The sequence below is a fragment of the Lipophrys pholis genome, assembly GCF_963383615.2.
Source record: "Lipophrys pholis genome assembly, chromosome: 12".
Taxonomy (NCBI): Eukaryota; Metazoa; Chordata; class Actinopteri; order Blenniiformes; family Blenniidae; genus Lipophrys; species Lipophrys pholis.
The window spans coordinates 30,258,553-30,277,907 of NC_137641.1; the positions used below are offsets into that span (position 1 = coordinate 30,258,553).

The window sequence follows — 19,355 nt, forward strand, 5'->3', positions numbered from 1 at the left end:
TCTTTTACGGCCGTTTGGAGGGTTTTCTTTTTCTTCTTCTGTGGCTGAGAGGAGCGGGGTGTGAATGAGCAGCTGTGTGTGTGTGTGTGTGTGTGTGTGTGTGTGTGTGTGTGTGTGTGTGTGTGTGTGTGTGTGTGTGTGTGTGTGTGTGTGTCTAAAACACACACGAGACAATTATGAGATGAACAAATCAAACATGGCACAGGATGGTGCTCCAATGAGGACGTTATAATCAGGCTGTGATGGAAGCGTCAGCACACGTGCGCCCTCTAGTGGTCTTTATGCACACGCTCACATTTGCTGCAGAGGAAAACACAAGCCGAGTCCTCTAAATGCTCTCATTTATTACAAATGGATTTGAATATATAGTGTTAAACAAAACGCTCTATATACAGTATATACATTCCTGCATTACTTCTCCTCATAAGATGAATATCTGTACTTTCTTTTGGACAAACAATCATTCATGAGCACGTCCAGCTTCTTCTTGTTTCTTTAAAATCAACAAGTTATATAACACATTACATTTATGATAGAAGCATAATTTTCCGCGGGACACTCGTACCATGTTATTGATCCAGGAATCATTTTAGCAAATTCAGATTTAGTTTTTAACTAGAAATTGCAAAACACAGTGTTATTTAGTTCAGTTTTACACTTTAAAACGGATTTTTATTACAATTTAATCACACTTTGTTGTCGCCTCTTTCCCTTGCTTTATATCTTTTACATCATATGAAACAAGAAATAATCCAGATTTTGAGGATATCAAAGTCCAGATATTTGTGTCAAATTTCACAGATGTGAAGAATCTACTGAAGTAGAGTAAAAAATACTTTACTTCCCATCTTTGCCTACATAAGATACAAGTATCAACAGTTACTGCAGTTAAATTGCATTTATTTTTATTTTTTTACCCTCTTGTCTTGGATGTAGAAAAACTTTAAAGGTACAGTATGTGAGTCTTTTCTCAAGAAAACTACAGTTCTAATGTCATTCCATTGGAAATGTGTAAATCCGTGATCAGCTCAGTCGGTAAAACGGCAGATTGAAGAGACGGTAAAACTTCTTTGGATTCCGAAATGAAAACATAAAAAGTGATAAAAGTGCTCCTGAAGCGTGACGGATACTTCTACCGCCTGCACTTATATGTTTCATAGCTAATCTGAATTCACAGTAATCTGATTAAAATCCCCTCGTGTGAACGAACGTATTGATATAGAATAGAACATCATCAAGTAGTTCAATTTGAGTTACTTGTTTGGACTAGAGTACTCAGGCTCCGTTTACACGACGCTTCAAGTGGAAACGCATAATTTTTTTGCGTTTTTGTTTCCCAAAAGTTTCTCATTTACACGGCAAAGTTTTTTAAAAACGATGTCCGTTTACGTGGAAACGGCAAAATCGCTGAAAAGGGTGTAGTTTCTCAGGTGTGGCCACTAGTGGGTGCTGTTCTTTCTTTGTTTTCGTGAAACTCCACATTGCTTTTTTGAAACACACAGTCGCGGCGTTTTTAAGCGTTTTCCCCGTTTCCATGGAGACAGAGTTGGAGCTTTTTCAAAAGGTTGTCTCCGAGCGCCGTTGTCCTGTAAAGCGAGACGCAAAACCCAATGAAAGTTTAGAGATTTCACTTGAAAAACGTGTAAACGGGCCCCAGGTAAGCGTCGATACGTTTGAACTTCCTCACACTCCCGTCGGGGGAAAGAGAAAAGACGTGTGAAGAGACCGAATGAGTTTTCTGTGGAGTTCCGCCGTCAGTCTTCAGACGCTGAGCGACCAGAGCGTCTCACTGCACCGCTAAAGATCACCAGTAGATGATCCTCCCTTCAGGAGTTCTCTTCCGAGTTATTTCTTCCGAAAGGAAATATTCCTGCAAACCCAGGTCATGCCGTCCTGGAAAGAGAAAAACAAAGTTTATATCAGACATGAAGGACGGATGTCGTGTTGCTGCTGTCCTCAAAAACTAATTGTCTCACAGGATCAACTTGAGCATCGATTAGATATGCAAATAAATGTTCTCTCTTTTTTTTTTAAATGATTTGTTTTATTTACTTTTTAATTTAAAAGATGAAAAAAACTTAACTTGACAACCTGACAGTCGGTCCAGCCACAAGGAAATTTAACTGATTGGTTACTATTGAAAATCCATTAAAACATTCACAGGTTAGAACTGAGGTAATATTTAATTAACTGATGAGTGCTTCTGACGCATCGAGACGGGAAAAGTCTTTGTTTTTTGCAAAACCAACCAGTTAGTGCAGAAAGATTCAGCAATTCCAACATGAAGCCGTTTTTTAATGAAACCTTCTGGTGCAAAACTCAGTGAAATGTCCATAAACTTCTCCTGCAGCTGTTGCATTCTGGGAGTTTTTACAAACTCACCAGTGGCCAGTAGGTGACGCTCTTCATTATTATTCGATTTCAGCCAATGTCAACTTCATTGATTCCAGTTCCTTTATAGACCACATTACAACAATCTTGCCTTTTTGTAGATTGAGAGAGCCCCCTAGTGGTGAAATGTTATAGTTCTTATAACAGCTGGTGAACAGAGAGCCCCCTAGTGGTGAAACGTTGTAGTTCTTATAACAGCTAGTGAACAGAGAGCCCCCTAGTGGTGAAACAATACAGTTCTTTTAAACAGCTAGTGAACAGAGAGACCCCTAGTGGTGAAACATTATAGTTCTTTTAAACAGCTAGTGAACAGAGAGCCCCCTAGTGGTGAAACGTTATAGTTCTTTTTGTCATTTTCTGCTTCAGATTCCCAGCAGATCAATAACCACACGTCAGACATGCTGCGTTGACGTGCTGTGTCTGATTGCCCTTGCTGCTGCTGTCTTGCAGGCCCCGGCCTTCACCTGCACTCCCTCGGCGGTGACGGCCGAGCAGGCCTGCACCTGCCACATGCGGTCCCGGATGGTGTGCAGGTGGAGGCCTTCTGCCAGCTCGGAGGCCGTGGAGGCCGTCATCAGGTCCTGCTTGTTGGCGAAGATCAGCAGAGGCACGCCGGCCAGCTCGTCGCCGTCCAGCAGCTCAGACAGCTCCTGCAGAAAGAAAGGAAATAACCGATGCGTGCCAGCAACTCGTCACTTTACAGGTACAGCCGGCAGCATTTCAAGACAAAATGAAACAGGAAGTTCCATGTTTATCTAGACAAACTTATTTCATTGGACGACACAAAACACTGAGACCCAGCTTTAATTTGTATGTTTTTAATCTATGGACATTTTTCTTGTGCGTTTTATTTGCCTGTTTTGTCTGCAACCTTAATGAACTGCTGCTTGTCTTGGTCTTGAAAAAAGCGATTTTTTTTTTTACCTCAACGAGGTAAATTATTTAGGTGACGCTCTTCATTATTATTCGATTTCAGCCAATGTTAACTTCATTTAAATCCAGTGCCTTTATAAACCACATTACAACAATCTTGTCTTTCTTAGATTAAGAGAGCCCCCTAGTGGTGAAACATTATAGTTCTTTTAAACAGCTAGTGAACAGAGAGCCCCCTAGTGGTGAAACATTATAGTTCCTTTAAACGGCTAGTGAGTAGAGAGCACTTAATAAGACTCTTTTATTAACATACTTTAACAAAGACACCCTGTCGCCCTCTACCACCACTGAAACTCACTCTGACAGCATGGCTTTGAGGCTAATGCTAGTTTGCTAGCTTCCATAGCAGCACTGTGTCCACTACTCTTAAGAAATTAGTAAATAAATAAATAAATAAAAAATATGTTTTCTTTGAAATGTTTACAATTTGCCCGTCAGTTTGAAGCCTCTTGCAGGCTGCTGCTTTCGACACCCCTGATCCACATCATGTTGATGTGAATCAATTACATCATTGTAATAATTCCTGTTATGGACAGAGAATATAACTTTGCTTACCAGACTCGTCTCTTCGAACCTTTTCCTGTCCGAGCTGTCGATCACGTAAATCTGCGACAAATCCAGTCACACTGGTTTAAAATCTGGATAAGTCAACAGATTCATGTCTGGAGCAGAACCTACCAGCACGTCCGTGTTCTCAAAGTAATTCTTCCAGTACGGACGGATCTTCCGCTGACCTCCGATGTCCCAGACATTCAGCTTGAAGCCGGCAGATTGCATGCTCTTTATGTTGAAGCCCTGAACAGAGAAAACTCTGAGGTTCACCTCATCAGGCACTACTAACCTGTATTTGCAGCAAAGCTTGAGAATCTGATTGAAAAGGAAGTGACCGGATGAGGGAGTGATGAAAGGATTCAGTTTATGGTTATATGCAGGGCGCTGTGGGAGCTGTTGTCTATTTTCATAATGAAACCACACACATTCAGAGGACAATCCGCTATAAACATCAACAATGGGAGAACACGGACATTCTAGTGGCGGGACTGTTATTACGGTGACTGTCAAAATAAAAGTACCAAGTCCAGGAGAATATGAACTGGGAGTCACGACTCTGGAGGAAACATTGTTCTTATTGGCTCTACTGAGCATGTGCAGAACGACTGAACAACCAAAGTGTGCATGATCACCGGGAGCAGCGTTTCTAACAGGAGACGGGAGTCGGACCGTTTTCAGAAAGTTTTGTAAGTCACAACGCAACGGCAAAAGTCACAACGCAACGGTCAAAGTCACAACACAAGAACAAAAGTCACAACGCAGCGGCAAAAGTCACAATGCAACGGTCAAAGTCACAACGCAACGGCAAAAGTCACAACGCAATGGCAAAAGTCACAATGCAACGGTCAAAGTCACAACGCAACGGCAAAAGTCACAACGCAACGGCAAAAGTCACAACGCCACGGCAAAAGTCACAACGCAACGGCAAAAGTCACAACGCAACGGCAAAAGTCACAACGCAACGGCAAAAGTCACAACGCCACGGCAAAAGTCACAACGCAACGGCAAAAGTCACAGCGCAACAACAATAGGCACAACGCAACAACAAAAGTCACAAGTCAAGAATAAAAGTCACAGCGCAACAACAATAGGCACAACACAACAACAAAAGTCACAACGCAACAACAAAAGTCACAACGCAGTGGCAAAAGTCACAACGCAACAACAAAAGTCACAACGCAGCGGCAAAGGTCACAACACAACGGCAAAAGTCACAACACAACGGCAAAAGTCATAACGCCACGGCAAAAGTCACAACGCAACGGCAAAAGTCACAGCGCAACAACAATAGGCACAACGCAACAAAAAAAGTCACAACGCAACAACAATAGGCACAACGCAACAAAAAAAGTCACAACGCAACGGCAAAAGTCACAACGCAACGGCAAAAGTCACAGCGCAACAACAATAGGCACAACGCAACAAAAAAAGTCACAACGCAACAACAAAAGTCACAACGCAACAAAAAAACTCACAACACAACAGCAAAAGTCACAAGGCAACGGTAAAAGTCACAACGCAAGAACAAAAGTCACAACGCAACGGCAAAAGTCACAAGGCAAGAACAAAAGTCACAACACAACAAGTCACAACGCAACAATAAAAGTCACAATGCAACAAAAAACTCACAGCGCAAGAACAAAAGTCACAACACCAGAGCTTGCCAGCTCCACACAGAGGTCGTATCGTGCTATTGTACCTGCGTGGGGGTGATGTGGCTGATGTCTTCGGCCGCCAGCTGTTTGAGCAGCGTGGTTTTGCCGGCGTTGTCCAGTCCCAGCAGCAGCAGGCGAACCTCCTGGTCTGGAGACTGCTTCAGCCTGCGCAGGATGGACAGCAGGCCCTGCAGGCGGTTCAGACTCAGTGACTCAGCAAGTTGGCGGGACGGCGTAACGCCGGAGCCCTGACCTGACCTGCATCAGGTAAAGCTTAAATAAGCTCCTGGTGAGCATGGTGTGCCCCCCCCCCCCCCCCCCCCCCCCCCACAGCAGTACATGGGAGGAGGCACTGGGTGTTAACGCTCATCCAGAATCATCCACAGCCTGGGGATTTAGCCGGGGGATACAGGCTATATATGTGCTGCGGCGGGAGCCGGCTAAGATTAGGACTGTGCCCCTCCAGAGGCGGGTGAGCAGGAAGCTGCAGCGAAGGCTTTGGCTCAGGCTCTTTACCTCCATGAACTCTGTGACCCGCAGTGGGTCCCAACCAAAACCGACAATCATACAAGCAAATCATCGCTTATAGAATCACTGCCACCGATTCACCTGGTGTTACTTCTGCAAGTTATTTCAGAGAATTATTTTTTGAAATGTGTAAATACTGTGAATATCGACATTTAATACACATTACATATTACTTATTACAGTAACAGCAGTACGACAGTATTTCTTTTGATTTGTTCTTATGGCCGTTTTGTTGCCGCATGTCGGCTGCTGAAAACGTACATTTCCTCCGGCATTATTAAAGTATCTATCGACCAACCTACGATATACATGTATAATTGCAAATCTTGTACATTTTTATTTCACAACCTGTCCAGATCTTTACTTAGGGTTTTATTTTTACTCCATTATTCTCTTTCCTTCCAATTTTAACCCCATTTAACTTCCAATTTAACATTTAACTCATCGACACTGTATGTTTCTCACAACATATTGTAAACATATAACATAGTACACACATATACACATATAAATAAGCATTATAAGGTTAAAAAAAAAAACAACATTGCTACATTTGATGACCACCAATATGATCACATATTACCATCTTACATCCAGGATACTCTTGTTTTGTTTCCCTTCATCCTACAACCTGTTCTTTCACACATTTGTAATGATTTTTCAGTATTGAAACATCATCTAGTTCACTTTCAATGAAATATCTAAAGGTGTGTGTGTGTGTGTGTGTGTGTGTGTGTGTGTGTGTGTGTGTGTGTGTGTGTGTGTGTGTGTGTGTGTGTGTGTGTGTGTGTGTGTGTGTGTGTTGGAGGGGGACTCACCATGCTCTCTGGTGGTTGTTCCTCTCGCACTGAGTGGATTAACATGTTTCTTACCGAGCTCTTTGATTCCACAGTTGTTGCCACGGTAACGGTGACGTCAAGGTAAACAGTGTCACCAGGATGAGAATCAACATTTACAAAAAAATACAAACATCAATTCACACAAACTTCCTTGGCGTTTCAGAAAGAAACAAAAAATTGTGATCTCTTTTAAACTCATTAGATTTTTATTCACTTTTTATCATGATGATACACATGAAAATGATTGAAACTTTACTTTGATAGTCATAATGAACCAAGGAGTTTTGGTTCTTTAAATACATTTTTTATATTTGTTTAGGTGTTTGTACATTGGGTATAGATTTATATATTATTGTGGATATGCATATTCAAAATTTTTCTAAAAGATTTATTTAATTATATACTGTTATTTACAAGGGGTTTGAAGTAAATAGCACTTACACAGCGTATACTCTGAAAAAGATTTTGTGTGTGTGTGTGTGTGTATTCAAATTAGTATAAGTTTTGTTTTCTTTTTGTATTTATTTTGTATACTTTCTTTTATTTTTTTTACTGGAAAAATCTAATGAAATGAAATGAAATAATTTATTTATTTTTTCGCAGTACAGTATTTGTATTTGTTCGCCAGGGGGATCAGCAGGACGGTGACCCAGTTTGCCCTCCACTCTACTCTCCACAGCGCCCCCTGCAGGCGAAGCTTCCGCTTCGCACTGCGCCGCACAGCGCCCCCTGCAGGCGGAGCCTCCGCTTCATGCTGCTGCTGGCGGTGTTTCCTCACAGTCGAATAACAAAAACATGTCCGAGTGCGACGGGCGCAGCCGTTTTTAGCTTCGGCCGTCCGCCGGCACACCCACTAGCCGTCGATTCGACCGACTGCCGGCCGCGGACCCAGAAAGATGCCACAGAAAGCACTGGGATCCATCGTAGGTCTTCTCAGTACCGGGACATGTCTGGTGCAGGTAAGCCCGCGCTCGGACTGCCTGTGTCGGCGGAGCCTCCTGGGCGAGGCCGAGGCTTGGAGGGCAGGGTGGAGGCCTCTATGGATCTTTTTGTCTCCCCCACAAAGGAAACGAAGCCCTACTGTACACTTGGGGTGACGTCAGTTTGTAAAAACTTTCAAATTTCGACAGATAATTGACCAACTGGCTCTGGTTTTGGCTGGAAACCCCTCAGAGGCGTGATTTACGATTAAATTCCTGCAGTTTTCACCGTTGGTGGAGGGATTAGCCGCTGCTAGCTGGTACCCGGTGAATTTACGTGTTTAATAGCATTGATAGGAGCTGGACTCAGTTAGCATCGTTAGCTTCCAGATTGTATTTTAAATCTGCACAAACCAGGCTGATAATAAGCTTTAACAATGACACACAGGCTGTTCAACATTTTATTCCCTACTTATTTATGAATCTACTCTTATCCTTACATTACCAGTCAGTCTTTAAATCGTTATTCAGATTAACAATCGGAAATGTTTACCAACTAAATCATAGTTTTGATTATTCTTTGTGTCTCTAATTTACGTAATTTTACTATCTTTCTCCTGTTAATTTATCTGTATTATAACGTGTCTGTGCATCGATTTGTATCCCCTGCAGGAGCTGCCAAGCATCTTGCAGGAGTTAAAGTGAAAATAAAACCTCCATTTGAATTTCTTTTGCCTTTTTGCTTCGCTAAAATTTAGGTGAGAGAAAATAAACAGGCCCAGAAATGTGACACTGAGGTGACAATGAGAAAGGTTAAATAGTCCCTAGAAATAGGTCAGTCCACCGAGAGTTTGCCCGGAGTTTTCTTGTTTACTCATGCGATTGAGCTGTGTTGACTTCTGTGTGTGTGTGTCTGTGTGTGTATGTGTGTGTGTGTGTGTGTGTGTGTGTGTGTGTGTGTGTGTGTGTCTGTGTCTGTGTCTGTGTCTGTGTCTGTGTCTGTGTCTGTGTTCACAGGGGAAGGAGTTCTGTTTCGGGGTGAATAACGAACAGTACCGCTGTGAGATGGGGTACTGCTGTGGAGAGACGGAGTGCTGCACCTACTACTACGAGCTCTGGTGTGAGTACCGTCACGGTTTCACCACCTCGGATCTACCAAGTCGTGTGTATCGGAGAGCCGTCTCCTCGGATCATCTTGTTTTTATGCCACTTTGATTCCGACGAAATGCTCGACACGTGACCGCAGAAGTGAGGATAACTTTAGCCCGCGTTAGAAGTGACAAGTCACAAGATTGGAAGTTTAACGTTAAAGTGCAGAAAAACACATTTATGTTTGCAGACGGACCTCAAATCTCCGATTTGTGAGGCAGTTTTCACTCAGAAAGAGGAAAACGTATCAGTTCAAATAGAACCTGAATGTTGTAACACTAAATGCATTTATTAGTAAATAATATAAATTGCCTGTATTTTGCTTTAATCAACCTATTTTGTAGACTTTAATGGGAGTGATGGCATCGTTACACACACACACACACACACACACACACACACACACACACACACACACACACACACACACACACACACACACACACACACACACACACACACACACACACACACACACACACACACACACACACACACACACAAAGAAATACTGACAGAATCTCACAACACACTCCATGTAATCCAGTTTCTTATGTTCTGTAACAATGAGTTCCTGTTCTCTGAGGATGAACTCGGTTCACGCTCTGTTTCGGGGTGTTTGTCAGACTGGGGCAGTTTCAGACTGGGGCAGTTTCAGACTTTCACAGCAAGAGAAACATTCAGCTCTAATTCTGTCATTTGTTTCAATGACGCCAGTTTCTATTTAACTGTTGTGGTACATTCTGTTTAGTTTTTTTCATCTCGTTTCTCTCCGCCCTGACACGTTGCCATTTATTTAATTTGCTGCTGACTCTGCCAGCTTACCTTTCTGTATATTGCAGACACTTTAAACATTTTTTCTAAATGTTGTGGTGAGTAACGTTGAAGAATGGCGCCTAAGGAAGACTCCTGTCTTTTATGCCCACTGCGACTGAGAGAGGCTTTTATTTTGACACAGCCAGAACAGCAGTACTGTGGCAGGAGGACATCAAACACACTTGCTAAAGTAAACTAACTCGGCTTACTAAATCACAACAAAACAACCACTAATAACACTAATATCCACCACGATACCGACATTTAAAGTCACAAAACTCCCATGATGCATTGTAGAACAACAGTTCAGTTATAGGAACCGACTCCACGATCGCTTTGATATTTTTAGATAAATGATATGCTTTAACTTTGTAGTTTGTTTACATAAATGAATTAAATGATGTTTCGGCTTTTGTTAAAACACAAATAATAATTATAATTTTTATAATATCAGTTAAAATCCAGAGGGTTTGGTGGTTCTTTTAGTTTGAAGGTGTTTGTTTGCACTACATTCTTTGCCAGAAATCTTGATCTTCAGTCACAATGTGGCTCTCAGAATCTTTCAAAAGCTTCATTGTGATATTTATCTCATCGCACCCCGTCAAACAAACGAGTCATCGTGACGTCATTGAGAGTGAAGCTGGTTGGATTTGAAGAGATGTCCGTGCTGACGGCGATCAAACGTTCTTCTCGCAGGGTTCTGGTTGGTGTGGACCCTGATCATCATGCTGAGCTGCTGCTGTGCCTACCGACACCGGAGAGTTAAAATGCGCCTGCAGCAGGAGCAGCGTCAGCGCGAGATCAGCCTCATGGCCTACCAGGGAGCCTCCAGCTCCTTCATCTCCCCTCCTCCTCTCAATCTAAGTGAGTGGCCTCCACAGATTCACCAGACTGCAGCCGGCGCTCCCTGTGACCTTTGCAGCTCTGCGTCTTTTCCACCCTGCTGCCACATGTTGTGTTTGTTCTCTCGTACCCGTGGCGGCCGTTCACCTCCGCCGGAGCGAGAGCGAACGCTCAGATTGCAATCGTCGCTGCTGAATACAGATCAGATAAGTCGCCACATGAAGGCCGAGATAACTTTCTACTGTAGATCTTCAAAGAGACGCAGGCAGCGTAAGGTTAACGTTACTCTACTAGAAACAATCTTTAAAATCTACTTCACATATAATGAATCACTTCTGCACAGAGATTAAAACAAAACAAGACCTTCAACACTCATTCCCAAGTGGCAGTTTCCTGAATCCATCTAACCAAAGTCGATATGTTTACAACCAAATGTGAACCTGTAACCATCAAACTGTTTGTTTCCTGACTGACGCCATCTTGAAAGACCTGCCGCAAGGGATTCTGGGATATCAAAGATGGCGTCTTGGCAGCTCCAGACAGAATATCAACCGATCTGACCGATCCAGTCCGACAAAAATCAAAAAAAGAGTCTTGAAGCCTCGAGAAAAGTCTGGAATGTATCGTCGATCATTTTTCCCGTGTGAATCCAGATCTGGAGAGATCCGGTGAACAAACGGGATCTCGCCTCGGGAGACTTGACGTTCAACGTGACGCTAAAACGTCAACCAACCCGGGGATCTTTCATGAAATATAAATGCTGGAAATACGTGTTTGTCTGAGTGTGATGAGGATTTTCACTCCTAAAAGGTTTTGACGAAGTATTAGAGAAGAACGTCAACGACTAAAACTGGCTTCCCCCTGTGGATTCCGGTGGAGTCACTTTAAGACCAAAAGATATACACAGAACACATTCTTCATCATGCTTGTGATTGGATCTTTGTTTTAACTCCCTGACAGCCTGTGAAGGAGTTAAAACAGCCAGAATTCCTCCTTCCACCCGTCAGTAACGATAAACTGCGACGTGGCAGAGCTTCTCAGCTCCTTCACTCTTCGCTCGCCCTTTAATTGAGATTCATCAGAGGCCGTCTGGAAGCGCACAGAGACGAGCTTCTGCCAGGACTGGGTGAAGCCGTTTGGTATGCACCCCGGGAGCCGGTGGCTGTGGGAACGCTCCCTGAGTTTCCTGCTGCTGGCCACTCCTCGTTCTCCTCGGATCTCAACGTCTTCCCGAGTTCTTCCGCCCGCTGTAAAGCGAGTTGCTCAAGTTGATTTCCTCTCCTTGGCTGCAGCATGAGATCGTGTCCACTCATGTCACGAACTGGCGTTTGATAAGCTGCACCCTCACCAGAGCCTGAAAATATGTCGACACCAAAGTTGGGGAAAACTGTGAATATAAAAGTGCTGCTCCGCCCTTGCAGGGGTCGACTGTGTTTGATTTGTTTTGTACATACTAATGAGATGAGGCTCTGGATGTGCCAGGCTGCTGCAATAGAGCCAGAAAGAAATCAGTTTGAACTTTAAGGTTTTTCTTTGTCGTGACACAGAGAAAAACGACTGCAATCTCAACATGAAGACAATTTTAATGAAACCTTCTGGTGCAAAATGCAGTGAAATGTCCCCAAAAACTTCTCTTATAACTGTTGCATTGGCGTGTTTTTTACAAACTCCCCCTGACGTCACGGCTTTGAGGCTAATTTACTGTCCGTCATGGCAGCATCACCGATGTCTCAGCTGCGTCTGGAACTCTGGAGAAATTTGTCCCCAAAAAAATCCCTGTTTTCATCTAAATGTTTAGTTTTCTTGGTTAGTTGAGCCAGACTGGAGCCTTTTGACCCACAGTGGTTTACAGCCAGAAGGTTTAGAGTTGTTGCTCCCTGACCGATGGGACCTGCAGCCCCTCCAACTCCCCTCAAACTCTTTCAAGCACTAATTCCACGTGAGACTCAGTTTTCCAGAATCAACATGTTTTTTTTTTTACGGCGTCGATCCTCGTTCCAACAGAAAGAAGCTAAAGTGTTTGTGTTTATCGGCTTTCAGGGTTCTGGAACGACTGTAAGCTTCCCGACTACGAGGAAGTGGTAGGCCACCCCCCCACGCCGCCTCCCCCCTATTCTGAAAACCCCCCCGAGGCGACTCCAGCTCTCCCGCCGGAGGCGACCCAGCCCGGCGCCACCGGTGTGCTGGAGGTGGAGGACAGCCAGGCGTCCGGCTCGTCGTCGGACCGGGCGGCGGTGGCGGCGGCAGCGGCGGAGGCCTTCCCGGTCCAGGTGCAGCGCTCGGCCGAGGAGAGCGCTCAGGCCCCGGTGGCGGCGGAGGACGAGGACGAAGAGCTGGTCACCCGGCGCCGGCACGTGACCGGAGACTCTGGGATCGAGGTGTGCGTCTGCCAGGTGGACGAGGGCTCGGGGCTGGAGGAGGAGAGCGACGAGGAGAACCGGACGTGCAGCGCGGCCGGCGGCGGCGGCGAGTGCTGCGCCCAACGCCAGCAGGGCTTCAGAGAGAAGGAGCACGGCGCCGAGCTGCCCGGCCAGACCGCCGCCGCCGGAGACCACATGGTGTGACCCGACTAACCAGCCAAAGCAGTGCAGCTTCCCGCTTCACACGCAGCGATGGCCGCCGCCACCATCCTCATCGTCTTCATCAGCACAGGGACCGTCTGCATCTTGACCCTCTTAACACACAGACGCGTCGTCACGGCGATCCTGAGGATAACGAGTCTCTACTGGTGAGGAACGATGAAGACTCCGTGGACGAATCTTATTTTGTTCTGCTTTTCTAAACCGGGTGGGGGGGGGGCACAGCCATCGATTGTGACTGAATCCAGAGGAGACTGGACACCCCCCACCCACCCCCCCCCCCCCCCCCCCCCCTGCACGCCGACACCATTTCTCCCGCTCCGACGGGAAAAAGAACTGTGGAATCGTGAGATTGCGTGGAGTTTTCCTCCGTCGTGTCAGCGCCATGAAATGTAGGCCACAGCTGCACGCTGAGGTCATGGGGGGTGGGGGTGGGGGTGGGGGTGGGGGGGCACGCACGCACGCTCGTTCTTGGCAGATCAGAGCAGAAGGAAAGAGTTGTTGTTTAGTGTCTGGGTTTTAAATATCATGCCCCGCCCCGTCACTCCTGACCTCCCAGGTCCGCATCACCGCCACCACAGCTGTGTTACATGAAGCGCTTCAGATTTATCGATCGTGTTTAACGTCCCGGCTTCGCCTCCTCGCATTTCAATCCACAACAAAGTTTTTGAAAAGAGGCCCGGCGGCGGCGGCTCCGTGTTGTGTTGACGGGCGTCGGAGCGAGTCTCACGGTTTGTAGTTTAGATGTGAATATTAACGGAGGATGTTTTCACTTTTATTTGTTCAGTTTATAATCCGCTGTGCTTCAGTACAAACACCATCACTTTCAACAAAGCTCCGTGTGCGTGTGCGTGTGTGTGCGTGCGTGTGTGTGTGTGTATGTGTGTGTCATCTGGTTCAAATCACTGAGGTGGATCAACACTTTTGAAAAGAAGCACTGGTGTTTTGCATGAGGCATGACGTTTCTGTTTATATCTGAAGTTCATTAGCAGTTCTTTTTTTTTTCTTTTTCTTTTATTTTGGCGGGTCGCTGGTCTGGATGTGGTTTGATGGCGTGAGTTGCGAGAGCCGGCCGGCCCCCTGCGGCTCTTGGCAGCGCCGGGGATTTGCAGCGGTATTTTCCATTGGCAGCGGCGGACGCAGGCTGTGACACTGTAAAATAGTCGTCAGTCGCCGTCTTGACGGGGGAACGGCTGCGGCGTCTCGTTTCTCTCGTCTGCTCTGATGCTTTGCCTCCTCGGGTCAAATGATGTTTGATAATGACTCATGAGCGGCTTCCTTTAGTTTAAGCTTGAAATCTTGTTGATCTTTTGGCAAAAAACAACAAAACGAGCAGCTTCTAACTCACGTTTCTCCCCCGACTTCTTAACATTGTAAACAAATTAGAATATTTCTCCAATGATGCCACTGTAACAGCTGCAACTTTGCCGTTTCCATGGTAACCAGCATCTAGTCCGTCCTCGGTCCTTAACAGACAAACTGCAGCGACTCGCCGCTGCCACCTAGTGCTCAGTGTGGCCGGGGCGGCCATGTTGCCTCGGCGGCAGCTTTTTCCAGACGTAGTGAAAGATGTTTCGAAGGGAAAGTCGTCATAACGGTTCTGGGCCTGTCGAGAGGTTCCGCCTGCGGCGAGGGCGGCGGCAGCACAGCTGACGCAAGCTTTGTTTTGTTTTTTAAGGTGTCGCGGAGAGGAAGTGGCGCAGGAACTTCCTCCAGCTTCGTCAGTCTGTGGCTCTTACGGGAAACGATGGTTGCTCTTTCCGTTCTATATTTTTTGGGTTTTTGTTCCGTCGCTCTGGTTGCGAGTAGTTTGTGAGATTAAACAGCTTGAAGGAAAATAGAAAAAAAAAACTCTTTTTCCTTTATTTTTCTAAGGCTTTGTCGTGATTGTGTTTGTGTCTGAGGTTTTTCCCTGCAAAGGTGCATCTTAGTAAAACATGTAGAGTGATAGGCAAGGTGTGTGTGTGGGGGTGTGAGTGTGTGTGAGTGAGTGTGTGTGTGTGGGTGTGTGTGCACGCTATCAAGTCGTCCTGATGCCCACCGACTGCGACGCCTCCCTCTTTCTTCTTCTTTTCCCAGGTTTACTGAGAGTTAAGGGCTAAATCTAGTCGTCGTCGTGTCGCTTCGTCTACCAGCTGATTGTACTTGTTTGTTTAACTTCCTGTTTCCTCCTCCAGCTTCGACAGAGATGTGTGATGCAACCTAAGCTCCGCCCCTTCCAGGTTTTGTTTTTTTGCCTCCGACTTTGGGATCCCCCAGAGACACGCCCCCCTTTAGGTCAGATTCAGGAGGCTTCAGGGATATTTGGTAAATATCTCTTGTTAAATAAGATTTTCTCTCTCACACACACACACACACACACACACACACACACACACACACACACACACACACACACACACACACACACTGGACCAAATCATATAAACAACACACGCGGAGAAACTTAATTTTCACTTCTAACTTAATTTATTTCACATTTCTTGCACATAAACTGAAAGATTTCAACTTTATTGTTAATTTATTCCATAGATTTTCCTCATTCTGCTCAATAGTCAACAGAATTTCACAGTTTCTCTCTAGAAGCTGTAAAAACGGGCGTTCAGACTCAACCGACTTGTGTAAATTTGGTTTAATTAGTTGAGAATGAAGCGACGCAGGACCTCAAAATGTTCAAATACGACAGAAAACGCGGCGTTCGAAAGCTTCTAGTTTATATACGAGTGCATAAATAAACCGTTTTCCCTCCCGGGTTTTTTTTTCCCACGACCAGTGTGAACACACCTCGACGTTTTGCTTTCGCACACTCAGGGTTCCCCTTCAGTCGTTTCAGCGTCGCGCCTCTTTTAGAAAACCTCACTGGACTTCTGCTATGCAAAAAGAAAGAAAAGGAAAAACTCCCATTAACCTCCTGTTTAATGCTGCCCCCCACCCCCCCTCCCCCACCCACCCAGCAAGCAATAGAACTCTGCACTGTAATCCACTTGGCGTGCGTGTGTGTGTGTGTGTTCAAAGTGTAAAAAGTGTGTGTACTTCATGCGAGCTTACATTTTATTCAACCACTTCCTGCCACGTTACGAGGAAGAATCCAGCTCCCAGACCCCCGTTTAGTTTAGTTTAGTTTAGTTTTGTTTTTGACGTGTTTCTCGGTGCAAACAGCTTCTTTCTGCTTCAGACTGAGTATTTAACCGTTGCCTTTAATCTTCAGTTATTTTCTATATTTTAAACATGAACGACCTCGACGTCAGATCACATCAGACCAGCAGGAAGAAAAGTGAAACGACCCTCCCGTCATTTCTGGGTTGTTGTTTTTTTTCTTCTTCTTCCATGTTGAGACACAAAACGAAACCGAGGAACTTTTCTGATTCAATTTTAAAAAAAGAAAAAAGCCAAAAGCGGGGAAAAAAGACGAAAGGGAAAAAAGAAAGACGAGCACTGACTGACGGATGAAAATGGTTTTTAGAAAGAAGTCTGCTGTGTACTTTGGGTCATTTGTATTCTATTTTTGTAATAAAACAAACTTTGGCGCTCTGCTGACAGACTCGCTCCACGTTTCTTCACATAAAACAAAGTTTTTTTTTTTTTTAAGAAGAACTGATGAATTAGTCCAATACTAAGTGTATTTATCTGAACTATCCACCAGGGGTCCCCAACCGAAGAGAGAGACTTTTGTTTTATTTTGAAAATGTACATTTAAATTTCCGTAAGTCTGTATTGACTTTTAATTTGAAAAACGCTCTTTCCTGCGCTGAAAAAAGTGAAAATGTAGTTACCATGTTGAGCCACTTGTGGGCGCTGTTGGTTGTTTTTGTAAGTTTAAGCCACACATGCAGCAGCGAGCGATACGCTACAGACATTAACAACGAGAGAACAGACCACAGAGTCGGATCGTTATCATGGTGACTGTCAAAATAAAAGTACCAAGTTGGATTATTACGGTGACTGTCAAAATAAAAGTACCAAGGTGGATCATTGTTATGGTGACTGTCAAAATAAAAGTTGCAAGTCCAGGAGGATATGGAGTCATGACACCACGGAGGAAACTTGATCGGCTCTACTGAGCATGTGCAGAAGAACCAGTTGGTACAGCCGTGGTGAGATGGAGTGCTTTCAAAAAGTTCTGCCTTGACAGCTGTTTTCAGAAAGTTGCCTTTTCTGCCGTTTCCACGGAGACAGTCGAAGAGTTTTCAAAAAATTGCATTTTTTGCCATTTCGGCAGAGATGGAGTGCTTTTCAAAAGTTCCGCTTTGACACCCGTTTTCAAAAAGTGTTCATTGTCCTTGGCTCTGAGCACCGACGCAAAGCGAGAGCTCTTTTCTCCCGTTGAGGTCGTCGTGTAAACGAGGCCTGGCAGTGCTCTTTCTCTTGGCACCGCCGCTCCGAAGACGGACGCAGTTTTATTCCAGCAGACGACGTGAGGATTTAGCGGATGAATCAAATCCAAGGGCACAAAGAGTTAAAAGTGTTTCAGCCGGCGGCGCCCGGCCGACATGTGACGGCGCCCAGAGCGTCGGCGGCGCTCGGCTCCGCCGGGCGGATAGTCGCCCTCATTGATGGGAGCGACGTCACGCCGCCATCAGAAGAAGAGCCGGTCTGTTCCGCCGCCACCGGCCGGCGTCCCGGGGAAGAAACGAGCTCGTTCTCTGGTTTTATGTTCTCCGCTGACATTCAGCTCAATCTGACCGCCGGAACGTCGCCAACAACAGACGTGTCAGTGTGCGGCGCTTCAAGACATTTAAAAACCACGGCGGTTCTTCCTGAGTCCCTCTGGTACTTTGGGGTTTTTTTTTTTGTTGAAGATAATCTGGATATTCACTGAAGTTTCTTCTGCAAAAAAAACCCCTAAAACTTGTTTTACACAGATTTGTGATTAAAGAACGACGTCACTATAAGTTATTTAAAATCTCCTTTTTAAATCCTTCAGCTCCTTCAGGACAGTAACAGACAGTATTCACAAGTTTTACCTCGAAGTGATGACGTGATACACGAGTGGAAGGTGGAACTAATACTGCAATTAAAACTAAAAGGTCAGGGGATGTAAGACGAGCCTGTTTTGGGTTTTCTGTGTGAAGTTTACATGTTTTTCCATTCAGAGACTCTAAATTTGGCTTTTTAACTCAAAATATCTGCTGCGTGTTTAAACGACTGATATTTTAATCAACGGTTATTTTCCCGTGCTAAAATAATGACTAATAAATTCTCATTTAAAAAACTGATTATATACAAAGATAAAGTTATTTTTATTGCCAGAATTGAATATTTGAGGAATTTACTTCCACCAGGAAGTGAAAATTATGTTTAATTGTGTTAATTTGGGAGGAAACATGTGAGTATATGTGCTTTTAATTTATGTATTTGTTCAATGAATTAATATCTGCAGACACTGTTTGCAGTTTTATGTTACATTAAAAAAGGGGGATTAATATTCTGCCTCCATCACTCAGACACTTAAGGCCCCTGCATCCTCCCTTTTGAACCAATAAGAACAAGAAGAAAGTTCTGCAGTGACGTCAGCCAGCAGCAGAAAAAAAAAAGCTTTTTCGGCAGGACTGTTCATACTCCCATAAGAAGCTGCCGAACTCGCAGGCCACGCCCCCTCGCAGCAGGCCACGCCCCCTCGCAGCAGGCACAAGTCTGTGAAGCGGCGTTTAAACTTTTCAACTGCACAGTTTATTTCTGTCCTCCAGTGCTTTCAGAAATACATTTCTCTGAACTTTTTCAGTTATAAAAGAGTTTTTGTCCGAGCGCCATGTTTAGTCCAGTTTTAACTCCAGGAGCTGACAGCTGTTCGTGATGCGTTCAGGTGCATCATGTAAAAGCCTGCACTCCGACATTTTAACGAGCTGCGGCGCTCGTACAGTAGCGCTGTTACAAGCTAAATAGGATTAAAATATTATCGATAGTCATGAGCGAACTAGAACACGCATGCGCAGCACACGGCAGAGCAGAAGTTTCGGCAGTGCGGCTCCTACATAGTTCATCCAGGGCGGTTGGTACAGCCCAAACTAATTTGTTCGGCCAGAAGGAGCTGGAAGAAGGAAATGACGTCATTTTGTTCGACAGGACCCCGCACTGCCCAACCTTCGTCTTGTTCTTATGGAGGATGAAGAGGCCTTTATTCAGCTCCAAAGATGTATTTGTTGGGGTCAG

At 44.9% G+C, this 19,355-nt stretch overlaps 2 protein-coding genes across 3 annotated transcripts; one reads left to right on the plus strand and one right to left on the minus strand.

The window, feature by feature from the left end:
- Positions 1-208: 208 nt before the first annotated feature.
- On the minus strand, positions 209-6,908 carry LOC308117815 (ADP-ribosylation factor-like protein 3). The gene is made up of 6 exons (XM_080476949.1): positions 6,878-6,908; positions 5,576-5,719; positions 4,003-4,119; positions 3,880-3,930; positions 2,856-3,041; positions 209-1,893 (listed from the first exon to the last, which is right to left on the minus strand). Exons 1-6 carry the CDS (start codon positions 6,878-6,880, stop codon positions 1,846-1,848), a joined length of 549 nt encoding a protein of 182 aa, XP_080333075.1. The 5' UTR covers positions 6,881-6,908; the 3' UTR covers positions 209-1,845.
- A 721-nt stretch (positions 6,909-7,629) lies between these two features.
- Positions 7,630-16,737, plus strand: wbp1 (WW domain binding protein 1). 2 transcript variants are annotated; one of them, XR_013935849.1, is made up of 5 exons: positions 7,630-7,857; positions 8,836-8,938; positions 10,480-10,647; positions 12,667-13,936; positions 15,383-16,737. XR_013935849.1 is itself a non-coding variant. In XM_080476865.1 (4 exons), exons 1-4 carry the CDS (start codon positions 7,795-7,797, stop codon positions 13,188-13,190), a joined length of 858 nt encoding a protein of 285 aa, XP_080332991.1. In that variant the 5' UTR covers positions 7,630-7,794; the 3' UTR covers positions 13,191-16,737. The 2 variants fall into 2 exon arrangements, 1 of the variants encoding a protein (XP_080332991.1); XM_080476865.1 differs by having other exon boundaries at positions 12,667-16,737.
- Positions 16,738-19,355: the final 2,618 nt, after the last annotated feature.

What these genes read in the sequence shown, in the direction of transcription:
- LOC308117815 (XM_080476949.1), bottom strand. An exon ending in GGTTCGAAGAGACGAGTCTG is followed by an intron (nt 3,042 to 3,879) that starts GTAAGCAAAGTT and finishes TTCTTTCTGCAG; the next exon opens with GAGCTGTCTGAGCTGCTGGA. An exon ending in TCACCGCCGAGGGAGTGCAG is followed by an intron (nt 1,894 to 2,855) that starts GTGAAGGCCGGG and finishes TTCTCTTTCCAG; the next exon opens with GACGGCATGACCTGGGTTTG.
- wbp1 (XM_080476865.1), top strand. Translation starts at nt 7,795, where the DNA reads ATGCCACAGAAAGCACTGGGATCCATCGTAGGTCTTCTCAGTACCGGG. An exon ending in CCGGGACATGTCTGGTGCAG is followed by an intron (nt 7,858 to 8,835) that starts GTAAGCCCGCGC and finishes CTGTGTTCACAG; the next exon opens with GGGAAGGAGTTCTGTTTCGG. An exon ending in CCCTCCTCCTCTCAATCTAA is followed by an intron (nt 10,648 to 12,666) that starts GTGAGTGGCCTC and finishes ATCGGCTTTCAG; the next exon opens with GGTTCTGGAACGACTGTAAG.